The 17566-nt window shown below is 37.0% G+C and overlaps 1 protein-coding gene across 1 annotated transcript; it reads right to left on the minus strand.

Annotated features, from left to right (window-relative positions):
* Positions 1-4590: 4590 nt before the first annotated feature.
* LOC143749579 (uncharacterized) lies at positions 4591-15558 on the minus strand. Its single transcript, XM_077242023.1, has 16 exons — positions 15181-15558; positions 14989-15090; positions 14650-14882; positions 14267-14442; positions 14088-14181; positions 13812-13941; positions 13504-13724; positions 13375-13408; positions 12765-12848; positions 12594-12685; positions 10937-11054; positions 10591-10695; positions 10274-10438; positions 8283-8465; positions 7501-7612; positions 4591-4816 (listed from the first exon to the last, which is right to left on the minus strand). Exons 1-16 carry the CDS (start codon positions 15419-15421, stop codon positions 4765-4767), a joined length of 2142 nt encoding a protein of 713 aa, XP_077098138.1. The 5' UTR covers positions 15422-15558; the 3' UTR covers positions 4591-4764.
* Between the last annotated feature and the right edge of the window lie 2008 nt (positions 15559-17566).

Here is a 17566-nt window from a genome sequence, read left to right on the forward strand (position 1 = left end):
CAAGCTTTCTAACGGTGTGTGTGATGACAGAGTGCAGATCGCGATCGCGGAGCAGAAGGATGATTTATAACGACAACTTTTGATGAGTTTATGAGAAATCTACAGACGCAAACAGGCAAAGTGTAGTAAAATAAAGACCTAAATGTGTATTTCTGACTTTTTTTCACCACAAGTCTGAAAGAAGACATGTTATTGAAGACAAATATCCTAAAATCTCAAAATTGACCAGTGAAAAAAAAACGATGTTTTTGCCTACCGTGTCTCGCCTTAATTAAATTCATTTATGGTAAGACTATTATATTTTCATGTCAATCTGTGTTCATTTTGACCACCAAGCATGCGCTGTATCTTTAATTCAGCACGTGCAGCGCAGCAGAAATAGACTCTGTGTGGAAACGATCGCTGCACTGCTGTATACACACCGCTCCTGGAACAGATCGCCGGAGCGCATCCGCGTGCAGAGTGTGAAAGCTTTAACCTGTTACACGGGTGCGGAAAACATACGCACCGCATACGCACTGCAAATGGAGTATATGTGAAAGGGGCTTGACACTGATGCTTTTTCTGTCAGTGGACTACATGCGAGAAGTAGCGGTACGCAAGAAAAAGTGCAGGTACGTTTAAGAGTAAAATGTAGAAGTGCCGGTACTGCGTACCGATGAGTACCGCCCCACTTCGAGCACTGCTGTCTGGCGGACTGGACTTTTTACACTTTAGAAAGAGCCCATAAAAAGGATACATAGCTCTTTTGAACCTTTTGAGGAGCCTTTTTGACCAGAAAAAAAAGTTCACACGGCCCGATATGGGCTACTCTCTGGCGGATTCGACTTTTAACATCAGCCAGGAAGTAGCCCATATCGGGCCGTTTGAACTTTTTTTCTGGACAAAAAGGCTCCTCAAAAGGTTCAAAAGAGCTTTGTATCCTACTTATGGGTTGTTTCTAAAGTTTAAAAAGTCAAGTCCGCCAGAGAGTAGTCCATATCGGGCCGTGAGAACTTTTTTTCTGGTCAAAAATCCTCCTCAAAAGGTTCAAAAGAGCTTCGTATCCTTCTTATGGGCTTTTTCTGATTTTAAAGGTCAAGTCCGCCAGACAGTAGCCCATATCTGGCCGTTTGAACTTTTTTTTTCTGGTCAAAAAGGCTCCTCAAAAGGTTCAAAAGAGCTTTGTATCCTTCTTATGGGCTCTTTCTGATGTTAAAAATCAAGTCCGCCATAAAGTAGCCCATATCGTGCATTTTGAACTTTTTTTTCTGGTCGAAAAGGCTCCTCAAAAGGTTCAAAAGAGCTTCTTATCCGTCTTATGGGCTCTTTCTAAAGTGTAAAAAGTCAAGTCCGCCAGACAGTGTAGAAGATTTTATTATTTAGAAAACAAGTAATTTTGCTATATATTTGGACACAATTATTTCTTCTGTCTGTGACTTTGGATTTCCTCTGTGTATGTGAAAGACCTTGAATGGAATGTTGTTTGCTGCAGAAAATTCTATTCTGAGAAGTCACATGGTAAAAGACCTTTACCCAAAACTATCTATAGGGTGTGTTACCTTCTTTGGAAGAAGAAGTATGTATATAACTCTGAACCAAAATGTACTCGGGAGCGCGCACTGGAAGGCCAGAGGGCCAGAGAGCGTTAGAGCGCCGTTCTATGGAACGGGACGGCGTTCGAAAATAAAGTCTAATTATTTCTGGCATCAAAGATCTCTGCGAAGTTATTTTTCAGAAAGATTGAAAACCACAACATTTGGCGCCCGAACAGGGACTTGGTTTTTGAAGCAAAAGGAACCACGAAAGGCGACTCTGGTGACCGACACAGACAACCCTGTATCACATGAAATACGTTCTGAGGAAACTATTTTGCAAATCGCAATTACGTTACATGCCAACATATAAGCAGTGCTATTACGTTGGTCCTTAACCTAATATAAACAGTGCTATTACGTTGGTCCTTAACCTAATATCTCCAATCTATTGCAGTGCTATTACGTTTGTCCTGAACATAATACATCCAAAGCCGGTTTTTTTTCACACGTAGCAGCTAATGCTGTTCATTTTGTGTTAATTATTTACTCCCTTTTTTCTCATTGGGCTACAAAATATTATCTATGCCAGGGCGAGTCAAATGGCGGCACCCAGATCATTTTTATCTGGCCATCCAACTGGTTTTTGATGTTTCAAACTCTTCGCAATCTGATATCAAAGTCCCCGCAAAGTTTTAGCGCGTTCAGCGGTGAGTTTAACAACGCACGTGATCATTCAGCGGTGAGTTTAACAACACTCAACTGCAGGTAAAACGGCATTCAGAGGTGAGTTTGACCAAAGCAACCCTCAACTGCAGGCAAAACGACATTAAAAGGTGAGTTTAACAACGCTCTAAGACGCTTGCAAGTAAGCAGTTTTAGCATTTTCTTGTCATAGGTAGGACACTGCTTTAAGAAGCTGGATAACTTATTTTTATCGGAGTTTTGATTAAAAACTGTTGAGTCAGGACAATACGTTGTGTTTAGAAACTTTAGATTTGTAAGGTGGCCATTTCTTATGACGATAAATGATAGAAGAAATTATTAAAATATAGCTTTCTGCACCAAATGTGCAGGCTAGCAAAGTGCCTAAGTTATGACATCATTTTGTAGGCCAAACGCGGACTTTCGGTTCCCTCGCCCTAAAGTGTATGGGTTTTTTTTTTATGGGTTTTTGCTAAATCGCCTGAAATAAGGTCTGTGGTTTAAAAAGCCTCTAAATATTTTCACGTTTTGATCTATGACATAAAACACACCAGTTATAACCTGCTTGTGTTTTTTCAACTGTATTGTGTCTGTTTGTGTTTTTTAAAACTTTATCTAGGCTTCAAAATGTATACTTTTTGGATTAACTTGTAAAGATTATCTTGATAGACAACACGTGTAAGGGTCACAACTCTTTGTTGAACACATATCTTATTTTTTGGACGATTTTCCAAAAGTCTGTGGGGAAAATGCATAGCTTTTCGATCAAGGGAACCCATGCGACGCTAACTTCCGAGTTGTCGTACAAAGTGACGTCATAACTTCGGCACTCTATTCAGAGTGAAGAACGATTAAGCCAGATTTGTTTGTTTTACAGCCTAATTGTTTAAAATCCACTCAAAAATATATAATAAACAACCAAATAAATCCATAATTAACAATACAATTTATTTCATAACTACAAAATTGTGGCTCATCACAATTTTTCAATAAGAAACAAAACAATTAATATACAATAATAAGTAATGCTTTCATAAATTATTGACTGATTCATATATATATATATATATAAGTTCTGCTGTGGCTTTGTTTGGGATTTTTTTTTTATATTAAAATAAATTGGGAAATTACATCTAGCCCATTCTGGCAACACAGATTAAGAGAATACTGGTGTGAAATGTTCAATTCTGGGGTTTTTCTCTCTCTCTTTTCTTCTTTAGGTCCCTCAAATTTGGCAGCTTCAAAGCACCACAGACACACACAAAGGCACTTTTAAAAGCCACGCCCATCTTGTTACTAGTGTACTCATCAGTCAGTCTCTCTCTCGGCAATTAGAGAATTAGAAGAATACGGCAATTTCCCCCTTGACGTACGTGTAGCAAATAGCATTCAATTTTAGACTAACAACTTGCATTTTCATTCAACAGCTTGGATTTAAACCCAAAACTGTATTAGTCAATTTGGAGAAAAACTGTTAATTAACGGTTTTTAAAGTGATAATAAAGAATATGTTTCATTTCATGTTAGATGTGAGATTTTGAATTGGCTATTCTTTTAGATCAATTCATGCGACCTATATTCAACGTTTGATTACGTTCTGCAACTTTAGGATATAATTGTATCCAAATATATCCTAAAAATATGATTAGGCCTATTATTTATCATGGGACGACATGACTAGTCAAACCTGTATATTCCATGATACAATTTAAGTCATTTTTCATACATATTTGATCAGCTAATATACAGTATTTAGGACATGAATTTGCAGAGCACACATGCATCCCTGATCCAACCTTTACTGTCATTGGATCCAACTAACGTGTGTGTCAATGAGTTATCAGTGTGTGTGCACTTACTCTTCTTCGTTTGTTGATTACAATAGTCCAGACAGCCCTCCGACAAACAGCGTCCCCAGCTGTGTCTACAACCACTGCGAATTTCTTCTGTCACTTTTGTCACTACTAGAATGTTGTGCAGATACAGATTGTCCGAAATAATTACATGACTAAAGTAAACCCATTTAAAAACTGTATTATATAACTCAAAATCTAGACTGCAATTTAAAAAAATATGTGTTTGACCAATTACATCATTGAAAAGCCCAGGTGATTTGATTCTACAAATAAATTAAAAAGTACACATAATTATGCTTCTAAATCTGACCTTTTGTTAGACATTTAGATTTGACTTAAGTTAAAATATTGTCCAATAGAGCATAATACAGTATACAGGCCTTTGCTCTTTTGATACTTATATTATGACCTCAACACTTATGCACAAAGATATATTTATTAATGGCTATACAGAGTAAATGTCCAGTATAATGAACCATATTACGCTCATTAAAAAATGGAAATGAACAAATGAATGATATTCTTTGTTTTATTTACACTGATTACACATACAACTCTAAACATAGCAGCTTCTTGCCATTGTAAATAGCTATTTGAGTTATTTTCTGCACAAACATCCTATCACATGGACTCCAACATCTCACTGTAGTTTTGTAGTTTTCACATCTGCTATAGCTGCCATAACTGTTTCAGCGGCAAAGGCAGGACAAAGGCTCCCAACTGTCCTTCCATTTGGTCCCACTGTTTCAAAAGAGGGTAAGAAATCATATGAGAAAATGCAGCAACTGTTTTAATGTCTTATTCACTATCCTATTTAACTTACTGTAAGTACATTAGGGGATACTGTTTATGTAACGGAAGTGAAAATACTGTAGTACCATTCAGCATACACAGCTTTATATACAAATGACTGAGTGTCCATATTTCAATAATATAATTGACATAGAATTTTTTATACTATAGTTAGGACTGCAATAATAAGAACATGTATATTATGTAATGTAAGCCTTGTTCTAATAGCTGTCCAAGTTAACAGGTATAATGTTTCACCTATAAAAGATATGGTTATATACCCGGGTCTCTCACACCAAAGGCATGTGTCTTATCCACTCTGCCATTATTAACTAATTACAAAGTACATGTTTGAGTATTTCATTTATTTTAGAAAATATACACTAATATTAAATCTGATGACTGCAACACAGTCAAAATATTTGTACTGTTTACCAATGTTTTATGTAACATCACCTATTCTTTTAATAACATTTAATAAGCTTTTGGGAAGTAAAAATGCCAGTTGGTTCGGTTTAGCAAGAACACTTTTCCCCCATTCAATTCTACATGTCCTTGAGTTTTTAATCCAAGCAGACTGGTTTGTCATTGTCATGCTGGGAAATGCAAGGACGCCCCTGGAAAAGATGTCTGAATGGCAGTTTTTGTTGCTCCAAAATGTGTACATTTATTTCTGCATTATAGGTGCCCTCACAGATGTCTCACAAGCAGCCGCGGCCGGTGGATCTTAATTTGGTGGGGTGGATTCACGTTATGCTCGAGACTGGAACGAATCCGAATGGTATCGCACACTGGGTTTGTTGCGTTGGGCACAGTTCATTTTGCACCAGTCCCAAGCATAACATGAACCCTCCCTGGCATGTTAAGATCCACAGGCCACGGCTGCTCACAAGCGCAATGTTGTATAACAGAGCAGAGTGTGCAGGTGCTAGCATGGCCTGCCCGCAATCGTGACCTGTCTCCAATTGAGAATGTGTGGCTCATTCTGAAACGCACAGTAAGGCAATTAAGGCCCGTACAGTTGTGTAGCTGAGGACATCATAGATGAATGGAAAAAAATTATGCTTGCTAAATTCAAACAACTGGTGTCTTCACTGCCCAAATGCTTAATAAGTGTTATTAAAAGGAAAGCTGTTATCATACCGTGGCATTTGTCATTCAAGATATTGTATTAATTTAATATCAGGTGCATTCCTGAATTGGATAAAGAATTAACATTCCCATTGTAAATATCAGTTCTCTTGAGAGAGTCAATTACATTTACACAATCATATAAACTTCAGGCAACCAACCAAAAAAAACCAACAAACGTTTTCACACACCTCATTTGGTCGGAACTTCCTCATTTTTCATTTTGTTCCGAAACAATATTTCAGGTGTGAAAGGTGCCTCGGACCACGGTCCAGATCAAAATACTACATTTTGCTCCAATCAAAATAGGTGGTCTTGGACCAAACTGAACCATGGTTAGGTTTGTTTGCAGTGTGAAAACACTTTTTGGATGGTTTGGACTTTTGTAACAATTACAGGAAGTCAGGCAAATGCGTAGCATAGAAAAGAAAAATCTGGGAAAAAATTCTTCTAGATCATACTATCGCTGGCTAGAACAAGTAAAATTGAGTTTTGGAAGTAAATAGGGAGAGGAGATTACCGGTAGATTTTTAGTTTCAATTTGGTCAGACAAAAACTTTAAAAGTAAATTGTAACCTACATTTCGAATGTACAAGTACTGCGCTTCAGAGGTGGGTAATTATTTGAGTAAAGTACTTTTCTGAGTAACTCTGAGTTCACAAGTTTTGGTAAGTCCCTATTTAAGATCAAAATGATCATGTAAAGGCAGTTGATATTTTAACAGTGACCTATGAAACAAATAGAAAAAGTAAAGAAAATATCAATCATGGTTTTTGGTAAGTTATGAACTCCCTTTTCATGATCATTTTGGTCTTAAGTAGGGACTTCCCAAAACTTGTGAAGTCAGAGTTACTCAGAAAAGTACTTTTACTCAAGTAATTACCAACCTCTGCTGTGCTTATAGTTGGTACTGCTGATCTTTCTCTAACGGTTATCATACTGTGAACATCTCAAACCGTTACACCCCTACTTCTTTTTATTTATTTAACCTTTATTTAACCAGGTGAGCTTTTAGAGAGCACATTCTCAACAGAAATGGCGACCTGGCAAAGATAAAGCAAAAGGTGCAAGATGACAAAGTAGTTACACATGAAATTAAACAAAGTTACATATTAATTGTACGGAGGTATAGAAAAAGTAAGAAATACAGATAAGATACAGGATGAGAGGGCAACACAGTAAAGGTGTAGGTATATGTACAATTATTGCAGCACAATCAAACAGAGAGGTAGAAGAAGTTGGTGAATAAAGTGGCAAGGCAACTACCTTAGAAGTAAATTAACACTGGGCGTAATTGTCCAAGTTGAATGTAGTGCAAATGGGATATACAATGAACAGGCAGAAGCTCTAATAGACTCCTTAGAAAATAAAAAAAAGTACTGACTGCCGAGTATTGTTAATCACAACTTCTGTCAGCCAGGAGCTAGTAGGAAAGTACCTGAGCATTAGGAGAAGCTTGCAGAGTTTTATGGTTAGTGATCTAGTACATTATTTATCCTCACTCAGTCTTCATCGGATGAATCACAGTCATCATGGAGATAAGGAAATTCCTCACAAACTGCTTCTCCATCTTCCTCATCAATTGAGAGAACACTTGGATCCACCACAATCTGCCTGTGATAAAGTGAACACAGGTTAATTGAAATGATCAATATCTTGCATCCTCACTTTCTCAATCCTGTTGAGCTCATAAAATGACACCATCATTTTAGTTACAAAATATTTTACTTTGTAACTTTCACACAATGCAATACCAAAAGTATGTCTACAAAGAAAGATTAAGCTATTTTACAAGGTACAGTACAGGACAGGGACCGAACATGCAATATACATGTACTGGTACATATACTTACCTGCAAGTCCATGTGCATACAATACAAAACACCTATGCACAATTACAAATTTAAACCACAGATAAGCACCCACCTATATTTTGACTTCACTTCACTCATTTGATGTTGTACGTCACTCAATCTTACCAACATAATGCAGCACAGTCCCTCGTATGCCTCCACAGACATGTTAGTAGGACAGACTTAAAAAGTTTTAAGATTGGTTAGGGGCAAATGTATCCTACTGCAGCTTTTTACAGAAACATACAATGTCCATATTTCTTTCATAATGATCTTTACTAGGTTAATGTGTCTGCATTAATATATCTTACTTAAGTAATTATATGCGCATATATATAGACAAAATGGAATGAAAAAGAAAGACCTGTTAGTGTTTACTCCACAACCCTATCAAATTATACAGTATCTTAGAAACAATAATGAATACTTACTCCCTTCTTTCAAGTCACCTCTGACCAACTTTATATCATCACCTAATGTCTTGGAGACACCAGCCAGGAACTGCCAGTGTTGTTTCATCTCTTTAATGAGAATAGTCTTTTCTTCTTTTAAACGAGACAGCAGCATTATCTTGTCAAACACAATCTTCTTTTGTCTCAAGGGCACAGTGGATTCTGTAAACATAAATACTGGTAATAGCAAAAAACACAAAAAAGATTGACCGACAGTAAAAGGCCTTGCAATGTGATATAAAACTACATACCGTATTTTCCGAACCATAAGTCGCACCGGAGCATAAGTCGCACTTATATTTCAAGGCCCATTTCAATAAACACTTTACTGGTCACCAAAGGCATGGTTATTATTTTATCCTTGTCTACTTACAACTTAGATGTTTACATATGTTCATTGATATTTACAAACTAGTGCCAATATAGAATAGACCAGCCAGACGAGTAAAAAAACTGAGACTAATAGTCCGTAAAATACGGTAATAGTGGTATACAGATGCACTACAAGTCATTTGTCCCAAGCCATTTAGCATTTTATATGCTTATGTGACAAAAGTGATGTATCACTTTAAAAAGCATTTGAAGTAATTTTGTGAATTTGTTTAATTATCTCCAGGTTGATATGTAATTGTTTTTGGTTGTGTTGAACTAGTTCTGTTACAAACTTTGTCAGCACATTTTAATAAAAATAAAATAAAAAAAACTAGGATCACTATATTCTCAATAATCAAAAAAGCAAATAAAACGAGTTAAGAAAAACTATTGTCTACCATGCCCCTCACACTAGGAATGATTTACAGAGAGAACTCAAGATTGATGCTTTGGTTCCTGTAGGGCATTTTAAATCCATGCCACAGAGCATAAACTCTTGCCAAAATTTAACCTATGATATTTTTTTAAATGTATTCGAGTCAACTGTTTCATTAATAGCATAATTAGGATGTAAAAGCCACGTTTAAGCTTTATTGCAGTCTCATTGTTCAGTCAAATGCCCGTTTGAATTGAAGTGATAGGGGCATTGCTATGATGGAATCAAAACTGCTATTCCTAAAACACTAAAAAGGCTCAACATAACATTAAACTTTTCTCTAAGTATCACCAGGGGCTCTACACAGAAACTAAAGCTTTGAGTTCATTGTGTACACAGAGTTTACTAAAAAGAAATGTTTTGAACAACTCAACGTAGCTGTTTGTCTTTCCAGCCGCCTCTTATGTTGACAGTCCAAAAGTGTCGATCACCGAATGCGAATGAACAGACTATATATTAGGAACTACATGGTCAATATTGTTTTTCACTAATGACAAAACAACAAATTACCCATGCATTTATATGGAACTAAGCTTTAGGAGCTTTTTCATGTTTACTCATGAAGTATTTTCATGTTTTTTCATGTTTACAAAAATAATTTTTACAAAACCTTGCATTTTTGTAAACTTTTTGAACACAATGTTCTCAATGTTCGAGTTCATGTCTAGAGCCCCTGGTTATACTTTGAAAAGTATGTTGAGCATTTTTAGGGTTTTAGGAATATAAATTTTCATGCCATAATAGCAATGCCCCTATCACTTCAATTCACACTGCCATTTGACAGAACAATGAGAATACAATGAATCGTAAATGTTAGCTTTTTACATCCAAATTATGCTATTAATGAAAAGGTTGAATCGAACACAAAAAAAAAAAACACCATAGGTTAAATTTTGGCGAGAGTTACACTTTAACCATTTCATGTAGAATGTGCTGTACTTGTTATTCTTAATAATATTTCTTGTGATATTACTTTACATATTCTGTCCACAAGGCTCAGCTGTAAAAGAGACCAAGGACTCTCAGTCTGATTCTCTCTTTATAAATAAATGTAACATAAAACTAAACTACATGAAATCTAATTGTGCACTATTGTGGTAAGTGAAGACAAAGACAACTTAAATACTGTGTTGATAATAATATTTCCTGTTCCAATCTCTACCTGTTTCCCAAGGCCAAATTGAAAAGTCTTGTGCTAAAAGGGTGTCTGCTGGATCCACAGCCTCTGCATTTGAGACCAGAGCATTGTATGATATTATGGCCTCTTCTAGTTTGCTCTTCTCTTTAGCAATGGCAGATCGCTTGCGTCGCCTGTCTTTGTTGCTGTCTACAAGGAGGTAACACATGAGCACAGATTTCAGAAAAATATAATTTTAATAAAATACACACATTATGACATTTCCATTCAGATTCATAGATTACTTTCACAAGAATGTGTAGGATCCAACAAAATGAATAAAAAAAAACTCAATCACGAACCTGTCTCTCTGTACAACTCCATTTTCTTTTGGTGGATTTTAAGGACCAAGCCTTCCATTTGACGCTGCAGGCCCTGTGGATCTTGTGAACTGATGGTACTCGGAGCTGTTTGCAAACAAAACGATAAACGTACAAACATAATATTCAAAAAGTTATACATTCACATTTCACAAATGGAAGGGTGTAGGAGCGGGTGGGGAAGGGGGGACAGGATCCCTAGTGGCAGTTAATGTTGTCCCACCCAATAAAAACAACGATTGTTGAATGAAATGAGTCCCCCTCAATATCAAACTCATTCCTACAACCTTGCACACATGACATGATTTCTTTAGATTTAGTAACACACTTGATGCTGCCCACAATTGAACATCTGTGACCCACTGCTGAAGATCTTCACTTGATTTGTTCAGGTGGGATTTGGTCATCTCAATCTCCCCTGCCACCTCAGCTGTTCTCTGTAATGTCTGTAACGTACATGAAGTTATACTTGCAAACAGTGTTGGGTCAAGTTCTTGAAAAGTTCATTTTAGTTAATTTCAGTTGAGCCCCTTTCACACAGCGCTTTGAACCCGCCAAAGTGCCAGAGTGCCTTCTGTGTGAACGCAAACACGACCCGGGACTGATGCCGGGATCGATGCCGGGTTGGGGACCTAGTAACATTGCCGTGTTCAGACCCGGAACGAGCGCTGTGTGAACAAAAGCCGTAACCAATGCCGTGTCGTAATGATGACGCTGAAGTGAAGTGAAAGCAGGCTAGTGAAACGGTACGTAATGCGCTAGTTTATGATGGAATCAGAGAAAAAAATGCACAAGCGTGGTTTCTCCAGAGAGAAATCGCAGCTCATAAGCAAACTATACACGTTGCTGAGACATTACATGTCACATCGATGTCACGTGTCTTTCTGGAACATACACGGGTTGTGTGTGAACGCGCTCTCTGATTCCGGCAAATCACTGGCAGTGTGAATGAAGCAAAATCAAACGAACCCGGGTCAAATCCCAGGTCGCTTTATCCGTGTATTTTCCGGAATATCTGTGTGAAAGGGGCTTTGTTAAGTTCACAAGTTTTGGGAAGTCCCAAATAAATGGTCTCATATTGCGGCAGTGGCTCAGTGGTTCATGTAGGTTGTCTACAAACCAGAAGGTTGGTGGTTCAATCCCCGGTTCCACCTGACCAAATGTCGAGGTGTCCATGAGAATGACACCTAACCCCAGCTGCTCCCGACGAGCTGGATGGCGCCTTGCATGGCTGCCGTCGCCCGTCGGTGTATGAATGAGTTAGTGAATGGGTGAATGTGAGGCAAATGTAAAGCGCTTTGGTGGCCATTGGGTCTGTGAAAGCGCTATATAAATGCAGTTCATTTACCATTTATTGTAACTTTTTAAATAAATTTTCTCATTAGCTCTGCTAAAAACAGGTCGATTTAGGTCTGCCTAATTAATGATTAATGCCTTTCTTCTGATTTGCTGATTTGATAGACGCACAAGCTGTAGTGTGTGTGCAGTGACTGAAGGAGGAGCTTAGGCATTTGTGACATCTCAAAATGCAGTAATTCAAAACGGCTCGTTTTCAGGCACAGCTTCTAAATCTATTCTAAATATAGGCAGTGTGCGTTTGTCTGACAGTCGACAGTGTAGACACTTGGAAAGGTAAATACATAGCACCTAGACCTTCATTATGATAATAAAAGCCATAAAATGTCGATTTTGACAATATGTGACCTTTAAGACAAAATTATATAGGACAAGATCCAGGTATATGGAGTTCATATCTTACCGGTGACCATGATTGATATTTTCATTACTCTTTGTATTTGTTTTATAGGACACTGTTAAGATATGAACTCCATTTACCCGAATATTTCGTCTAAATTAGGGACTTTCCAAAACTTGTTAACTCAGAAAATTAACTAAAATGAACTTTTCAAGAACTTTACCCAACACTGAATGCAAAGGTTAATCTAAATTAGAATTAATAAACAAAAACATAATACCCAATGTACCTTAACATATCTTTGAACAAGATAATTGTGAAGATTTAACTTTTTCCTTAGGTTCCATCCACGAACATGGATAGTGATCATATCTGTGCGTGCTGAGAAAAAATAAATGAACATGTCCATTTGAAATATTGCACATATTTAACAAGACGTTAATTAAACCCAACAACTCACCAGATTTGGTCATATATTTTGTTGTCAATGCAGCACGGGACATAAATGAATTGACTGCTTCCACTTCCTCCCCAACAGTCAAACCTGCATTAGTAGGAAATATAAAAAATGTTAAGGAACAGATCCATATGGGTACGAGTGGCATAGAGGTCAAAGTTGCAGAGAGTCAGCAGTTCGAGCCTGACTATAGCTTCTCTGAGTTTGCCAGGAACTCCAAAGTCCAGCAGAAACAATGCAACATTCAACATACAAGCGTGAAGTGATAATGACACAACAACAATACTAAGAGGGGCCCAAAAACATTATATACCATTGTAAATGTTAGCGATTTCCTTTAAAAGTGTAACTTAAATTATGATATGGACATTTAACCTGTCTATGAGAATAATCCAATGACAGGTTTATCAGTAGATACTGTAAAGCAGGGGTCTCAAACCAGTTCCACAGAGGGCCTAGTGTATGCTTGTTTTTTTCCTTTCAATTAGTGACCAATTAAGATCCTAACCAATTAGTGACTTACTTAGTCTGGTACAAAGTAAAATAGAAAACCTGCATACACTAGGCCCTCAATGGAACAGGTTTGAGACCACTGCTCTAAAGGTAAACTCACCAGCTCCCTCTTGGTTGCGGCCACCCCACTCCACCTGTTATGCATAATCATTGCAGCACTGTATCAAAATTACTCATATAATAATCATGTATTTAGAATTAAAAATAAATATATAATCAATACAATTACCTCACATTTGGTTGAATGACCTTTTGCATGCATAACCGATAAGAATGGTCGCATTTGCAAAAGATACTCTAGATCAGGAAAGGCCTCACACACTCTTTTTAAGTATGGGTAATATTTGCACATTACATCAGTGCAGACAAACTCAATCTTTCGTGTCTTGCCAAGCTCTTTTTGAAGATAAAGAGGGTATGCAAACACTTCTCCACGGTACATCTGTAGTCCTGTTACAAAACATTTAGTTAAAAATTCTAGTAATCAAAGACAAGAAAGTCTTGGTTAGCTTGGGTTCATCAGAGTGCTGAACCTACCATTCAAAAGAATGCAGTGTCTACAGACTGAAATCATCACACCCTCTTCATCAAGTTTGGATTGAGACTTCTTGTTAGACTCACTGCCAGCTTTAAAGTGTGAGTTTCCACAAATGGGTCGGCCTGGTGACTAAGGGAATATTTTCACAAACAATTAATATTGTTGTTAAATCATCATCATCATCATAGATCATCATAGAGGACCTGTAGGTTGTACATGATAAAATTGTCTCTTATGACTGAAGCATTAATTGATTATATTTTTCCATAACTTACAGTTTTGATTTTGTCTCTAATAGTTTGCAAAAACTCTGCAACCTCTTCATTTTTGGCAAAGAAGGTTCCATCAAAATATGGATTTTCATTTATCCTACAAAAATACAAAAAACACTGAATGGACTCTGACAGGTTTAGGTTTTGTCTTTTAAAAGATAAATTACTTTAAGTTAACTTACCCGTTGCGATTAAACCTGTACATTTTCCTGTTCCCATCAAGAGACACTGCCACCATATCCTGACTGCAAGCTGGACAGGAGAAATGGTCATCTCCAAGAAGTGTTTCAATCTCATGTCTACAGTACGTCCATTCCAGAAAACTGCGCTGAAAACAGTCCACTGATATTGTACCAACCTAGTAAACATAAAATAGACTAGTTATGGTGAGAGTTGCAGTACAGTACAACCTGACTTCTCCTAATCATGATTCCACAACATTTCCTTTCCTTGTACATCTAGCCACAACTTTCTTATTTATAAAACAAACCTTTATGTCAATGGCTATAACCCCCCTCACCCACTTATCCTCTACATTATTAAATTTTGTTTAAATCTGACTTACTCTGCCAGAACGCATTGAGCGGCTCAGCAGCATTCTCACAAAGGCCTGTCTGGATAGGCCAGGTGCCGTGACTTTAAAGTCTTCAAAGGTATTAAACAGGTCGACAGTGTAAACCGTTTGAAACTCAATGGTTCCAGGCCAGTACCCATTTAATATAAGGTCTTTGACCTCAGGTGTCCACGATTTTAGGCAAGACTTACAGGTTACCAAAGGAAGAGAGAGATCATAGCGACCTGTTGGCTCAAACAGAGATATTCATCACAACCATACATTCAACTATACAAAGCCTTTGTACTTGCTTTACACATTCTATATTGTAAGTTAAACAAAGGTAAGCACCATTAATATTTATGAAGATAATGGCACGACCAGCATTCACCGAAACATCCTCAGCACCACAACACCAAATCTTTTTGGGCAAAGCGATCGGTAGGAGACAATCTGGAAAAACAGACATCAATATTAATTGATGTATTAAATTACTTGATAAATTACTTGAAATGTAATCCAATCCATATAGCGGTCACATACCTTGCTCACTAACTACATGTTCACCACTGCTGTCTTTTGTAACGATGCATTTCGGTGACATGGCTTTGTAAAAGCCTCCCACAAATGACTCCCTGTTGTGTAGAACATACTGGTGATGCACTGACACATCACAGTTGCTGCAATACAGTTCTTTGGGGAGGCAGTCTCTGCATCGAATAACAGCCTCTTCCACATGACACTGTTGGCAAGCTTGTTGAGGTGTCCTTCCGCTTGTTAACATGGCTTGTAAAAGATGTGGTCTTGATTTTTGCCACTTTTCGTCACATAGTTCATGCCGCAAACCCCAGGTCCGTATGTTGGAAGTTTCTGATGGATAAATGTCTGGGCTGTCTAAGCTCTCCTTGAGTTCTTGAATATTTTTGTCTTTAGAGGAGAGGGATAAATGGAGTTAAAGTATTTCACAGTTTTTTCCAGCCCTGTACTAAATGGCGTCAGCCACAGAATTTTCATATCCTGTAAAATAAAAAATTAGCTATGTACATCTATTGTATCTGACATTGTCTATTACCAATCAATTGAAGTGTCTCCTCAAACCGTCGAGGTGAAGTTCCTGTTTGGGAATACATACAATAGGTACATAATACAATCAGCTAGAATACATGCAGTGCAAAAATGTACAACAGTTGTGCATGTTGTTAGTTATAAAAATTAATAATAGTACATTCTCACCATCTGTTGTATCAGCAATGTCTAATGATGAATTTTCATATTGAGGTTGTGTCGACCTCATTCGACATTCAGATGTGACTGGAAAATCATATGAAAACTTACTTTAGAGATTGTTTTATGACAATTTAGAGGAAATGACCCTTATAACTGACATAACACATAACTGTTACTACCTCTTGAGGGAGTTCGATTCTCAATAGTCAATCGTCCCAACTGGTCCCTCTTTCTCCACCGCACTGAGTCAATGTTCTTGCTCTTACATTTGGCCATGCATGGATCCTTCTGGAATAAATGTATTGATTAATAAATTGCAGCTAAATGAAATTGTACTCATTGAATTGTATAGTCTAGTATGCAAATAAATGGAAACAGTTATCAGTTTTATAATTGCATCCGTTTTGAAAATGTGTCTAGTTACATTTATTTATATTTGAGTAAATCAAGTTCATATTTGGGTTCAGATGGGTAACTTAAATCTATGCTCAAAAAGCATTTCTCAAGACTATATCTGTAAAAGTTATTCATTGGAGTCTATTAAATTTAACAAAAATGGATATCTCACTAGAAAGGCAACGCAAATGTTCATGCAGCAATGAACAACATAACATTAACCTATGACAGTTGTTCCCACCATTTTTATGAGACTGTAGCCAAAGTAACGTTAACTTGCCTCTTTAGTACCCTAATATTAATTAGATTGAATAATTGGCCTACAGCTGTTTGTGAAACACTGATCTAAAACTTTTATAAATTTTAATTTTGGCTACCACTCGTTTGGGCTAACATAACGTCTTATTTACTTACCTTTTCATGTACTTTGTCTCTTAATTCGGAACTAATTATATCAATTAGCCGACTATCAACATAATCGTCCACGTCTCCAATGAGTGTAGAAACGTTCGGCCCATCAAGAGGAATCTGTTTCTGTAGTCTCTTCCTTCTTGCCATGTCACGTCTACTCTCAGGGTTCTTGACGCTGCTCCAGAAATACGCAATATTTTCGTTTGCTTATTTTTAGATGTTGTCTATTCAATATCGTTCAACTGTTTTACCTCTCGGATTAAACTCGCAGTCACAGTGGTGTACTTTCATGAATACTATAGGCCGCCGCGTCATATGGCCCGCGTAAAACCTACTTCCGGAAAATTAGGATACAAATGGCACCGTTTCATTGAATATATTAGCTAGATTTCCATTCTTCTAGTATTGTACAAAACATATTTAAAACATATAAAAAACATATGTACATTGTACAAAACATTTAAAAAATAAAATGTATATCTTAGATTTACCTGTGATAAGCAAATAGGTATATTTTATAATTGTTTATAAAATTGGAATAATTTAAATTGCGAACTGTCAACGAAACTGCTGGAGTAACATCCTGGCCTTACAACAGATTACTCTGTGTGTCTTCAGCCTGTTAAATCCTCATTAGTTGTTGCTGTAGTTTTTGGTGTTTTATTTAAAGAAGACAATACCCTTACAAAAAAACACATGAATTTCACATGTGGATGCATGTGAAGTGTCTAAAAAACACATGTAATTTATTGTGACACCATGCATTGCTATATTTCAGCATGTGAATCACATGAACCCACGTGTGAACCATATGCGTAATTTACCCCCAAAAACTGGCCAGTGCAACCCTGCCCCAAATATCTTATCATAATGATGAATGAAAATGCATTTGTTT

Source organism: Siphateles boraxobius, unplaced genomic scaffold (assembly GCF_051911475.1).
Source record: "Siphateles boraxobius isolate OS27281-9 unplaced genomic scaffold, OSU_SipBor_1 25, whole genome shotgun sequence".
NCBI lineage: Eukaryota > Metazoa > Chordata > Actinopteri > Cypriniformes > Leuciscidae > Siphateles > Siphateles boraxobius.